At 66.9% G+C, this 263-nt stretch overlaps 2 protein-coding genes across 3 annotated transcripts in view; both read left to right on the top strand.

The window, feature by feature from the left end:
* The window catches only part of LOC102256655 (homeobox protein HMX3), a gene marked incomplete at its 5' end in the record, with an annotated part of 19678 nt that overhangs the window by 18488 nt on the left and 927 nt on the right, over nt 1-263 (top strand). Inside the window, one exon of the mRNA XM_014528851.1 lies at nt 71-256. Within this exon, the coding sequence (XP_014384337.1) occupies nt 71-256 (186 nt within the window). The remainder of the gene's footprint in view (nt 1-70; nt 257-263) is intronic.
* BUB3 (BUB3 mitotic checkpoint protein) overlaps nt 64-263 on the top strand; it is a 10380-nt gene continuing 10180 nt past the window's right edge. For both annotated transcript variants that reach the window (XM_014528872.1, XM_014528871.1), the window contains exon 1: nt 64-262. The gene's annotated coding sequence lies outside the window, so the exon portion shown is untranslated. The remainder of the gene's footprint in view (nt 263) is intronic.

The raw sequence follows: 263 nt of genomic DNA, 5'->3' as shown, positions 1-263 counted from the left end.
TCCTTTTCCTGCAGGGTCCCCCCAGCCCGGCCCGCCCCGTCCCCGGCCTCTGACCGGCGCCTGTTCCTAGATGACCGGCTCTAACGAGTTCAAGCTGAACCAGCCGCCCGAGGACGGCATCTCGTCGGTGAAGTTCAGCCCCAACACGTCGCAGTTCCTGCTGGTGTCGTCCTGGGACACGTCGGTGCGGCTCTACGACGTGCCGGCCAACTCGCTGCGGCTCAAGTACCAGCACTCGGGCGCCGTCCTGGACTGCGCCTTCT

Source organism: Myotis brandtii, unplaced genomic scaffold, assembly GCF_000412655.1.
Source record: "Myotis brandtii unplaced genomic scaffold, ASM41265v1 scaffold656, whole genome shotgun sequence".
Taxonomy (NCBI): Eukaryota; Metazoa; Chordata; class Mammalia; order Chiroptera; family Vespertilionidae; genus Myotis; species Myotis brandtii.
This window is presented reverse-complemented; position numbering and strand designations above follow the sequence as displayed.